Below are 3,453 nucleotides of genomic sequence, written 5' to 3'. Positions count from 1 at the left end.
AATTCCCACCACAAAGGCATAATTTTATCACAAGTGAAAAACAAGTGGGATGCAGTTTCAGGTTGGCTATGGTAGAAAGGGCAGAGGTCATTTTCAACTTTAATTTGTCTCTTGACCAGGTTATCCTTAGTAGGGAGTCTATCCCATAGCAACCTCCAGGAAAAAGATAATGCTTTAGGAGGGATTTTAATCTTCCAGAGTTGCTGGAACCCCTAATGCTGACCTTCATCATCCAACTCAGATTTAATGACTTGGTAAGTAGATTTAGTTGAGACAACCCCATTAGCTTCAGCTCTCTAAACCCAAGTGTCCTTCAATTTGATGTTTAGCCTAATTGCGTGGATATGGTCAATGAATTTAGAAGCTAGCTGCAACTCATTATCAAAAAGATGTCTTCTCCAAGCCATGTTCTAAACCCACCCATTCTCAGTCCAAGATCCCACCTCTGCCACCCTGAGATCTCTTTGGGAAGAAATTTTGAATAATTCAGGGAATTGGTCTTTGAGAGGGATTCCTTCATCACCCCAAGGATCTTCCCAAAAGAGGAATTGGTCGCCTCTACCCACCTTCCAGCAGATTTGGTTAGAAGCAGTATTCATGCTCTGGTGTTGAGTAATGACCCTTAAGTCAACCCACCAAGTATAGAAGTATAGCTTTCTAGGCCCCTGACCCAAACCCCTCCAACCATTGTATTTAGAAACCAGAATTCTGTTCCAAAGTTGGTCTGGTTGATGGAACATCATCCATTTCCATTTGAATAGAAGAGCCTTAATGAGGATTTGAATGTCTTTGATCCCCAACCCTCCCATATGTTTAGGAGTACAACAATGACTCCAAGAAATCCAAGCAATCTTCCTCCCTTCTGGATTTCCTCCCCAAAGGAATTGGCTTTGGATGGCAAAAATCCTATTAATGACAGCTGAGGGAGCCCTGAAAAAAGACAGCTGACGGAAATCCTATTAATGCTGTTAGGACATCGTTGATAAGTGTGGTTCTACCAGCCATAGAGATATTTCTCTGGTTCCATTTGCTCAGCTTAGCCTCAAGCTTCCTTATAATTGGATCCCAGACCACCCTTCTTCTTGGATTGACACCAATTGGAATTCCATAATAGCAAAAAGGGAGCTGCAGCAGTGCACAGTTGAGGTAGGCAGTAGCAGAAATGTACTACTCCATGGAGCAATTGTCTGCCTTTTATAAATGTTGTCTGCCTTTCATCTACAAGATATGGCATGACTTTTCTCTGCCTGTTAGCCAGCAATTTGGCAATAGTTTTATAAGTACAGCCTATGAGGGATATTGGTCTGAAGTCATTGATAGCTTGGGGTTCTTTCACTTTAGGAATGAGTGCAATAAAGGAGGAGTTGCTGCCTTTGGGGAAGGAAGCATTAACAAAGAATTCATCAAGGAACCTCAGAAAATCAGGTTTAAGCTCCTTCCAGAAATGCTTAATAAATCTGAAATTAAACCCATTAGGCCCTAGGCTTTTATCGTTACCACAGCTCCACACAGCAGAAGTGATCTCCTCTTCTTTAAAAGGTTCTACCATGCTATCCTTTTGAAAAGCAGATAAGACACTGAAATGTACTCCATCTAGGTTAGGTCTTTGAAGTTGAGGTTCATGGAATCTATTTTGAAAGTGCTGTAAAACCTCAGCCTTAACCAAGAGAGGGTCTTCAACCCAAGAACCATCAATCAACAAACCCCTGATAGCATTTCTCCTCCTACTGTAATTGATTAGTTTGTGGAAATATGAATTGTTGTTGTCCCCCTCTTTAACCCATCTACTTCTAGCTTTCTGTCTCAAGATACATTCATGGAGATTAGCCTTTTCCCATAGCTTAGATTGAAGTTCCTTCAGCTGCTTGATTTGTTGCTCCGAAGGCTAAGATGACATAGAATTCTCCAACTCATTCATATTCTGTTAGAGGTGCTTTATTTGAGTATATATATCTGCTGAATTCTCCTTACTCCACCTTTTCAACCTGTGTTTAAGGTTCTTAAGCTTGTTTTTTAAGGCAAAGCCCCCCCACCCCATGGGCTGATAAGCAGACCAGCAATCCTTCACCACTTGCTAGTAGTCCTTGATCTTTAACCAGCCATCAAAGACCTTAAAAGGCTTAGGGCCCCAGTCAATGATCTTGTATTTGAGGATAATAGGGCAGTGATCAGAATAGTTCCTCTCAAGGTTGAATTGAGAGTTATCAGTCAATGAGCTTGGAATGCATGTAGTAATCAAAACCGGAACCATTTTCATCATTTGGTTGGTTTCCTCAAGTTGAGCCACAATGCAAAGCATCCATGGTGATGTTTGGCCTGTCTTTACTTGAGTCACAATGTCTCAGCATATCAGTGTTACAATTGTGGATTCTGTAAGTCATTTTATATTACTTTTAATTACCTAAGTTATTGCTTTCAATTCATAAATATTTAACTTTGACTTAACATAAACATGCATCTCACTAAAACATGTATACGAGTGGGGAATTCTGATATCTATGGATTCCTCGAGCCACGGTCCATTCAGAGGTCTGGGCAATCGCAGTTTGAGTCTGAAAGTTACATAAAGAGTTGGATGCAGAGTTCACAACGCGATGTCTATCTTGGAGCCTACCTAAATGGGTAAGTCACAAAATAACTAAATTTAATTAATGTTTACTAATGTACTAACCCATTTTAGGTTCCACTGCAGCGGACACTGGCAAATGGTGGTCATCCTGCCCAAGGAACACCTAGTTGTCTGGTTTTGTTCATTGCATAACAGGCCAGACAACTACCTTAAGGGGATTATTAATAGGTTAGTGTTCTTTTCAATACATTTGCATTGTAATACCTCAACGTACAACACCAGTTTTTAATTGTTACTCATCTGGAACAGTGCTTTAAAAGTTCTTGATGATGCTCCACAGCCTAAATCAAAGGCTTCTGCTAGGTGGATTGTTGTCAAGGTACGTCATTTACATAAAACTTTCACTTATATATATTTCTTTATGTGTCTGTACACTAGTTGTTTAATTAATATTCAAATTTCATTATGTATTTAATGTAATAGACAGAAAGGAAGTACTGAGTACGGCTACTATGTGATGCACTGGATGTCCACCATCATTTTAGGAACTTTTAGGAATAATTGGGAAGCGGTAAGTTTATTTCAAACAAAATCGATTTATTTATAATTTGTATTACATTATTAACTTATTATGATTTATTTCATCATGCAGTATTTTAACGATCCTAGACCATTGGAGCCAGAGAGATTAAAGGCATTGCGGATCCAGTGGGCACAGTTTTATCTCCGAGTTAGAGATCAGGCCTAGGATTTAGGAACATTATCTTTAGCTTTAGTTTACTTTGGTTTAACATTTTTGACATTTTCTATGTAATATGAACATTGAATTCATTTGATGATTGTTCTTTATGATAAATCAATTATTTGATGTTTATTATCATTAA

General features: G+C 38.9%; 1 protein-coding gene across 1 annotated transcript; it reads right to left on the bottom strand.

Moving 5' to 3' along the window:
* Positions 1 to 410: 410 nt before the first annotated feature.
* On the bottom strand, positions 411 to 809 carry LOC102660323 (uncharacterized). The gene has a single exon (XM_006599913.1). It carries the CDS (start codon positions 807 to 809, stop codon positions 411 to 413), a length of 399 nt encoding a protein of 132 aa, XP_006599976.1.
* Between the last annotated feature and the right edge of the window lie 2,644 nt (positions 810 to 3,453).

Source organism: Glycine max, chromosome 16 (assembly GCF_000004515.6).
Source record: "Glycine max cultivar Williams 82 chromosome 16, Glycine_max_v4.0, whole genome shotgun sequence".
In the NCBI taxonomy this organism is placed as follows: domain Eukaryota; kingdom Viridiplantae; phylum Streptophyta; class Magnoliopsida; order Fabales; family Fabaceae; genus Glycine; species Glycine max.
This window is presented reverse-complemented; position numbering and strand designations above follow the sequence as displayed.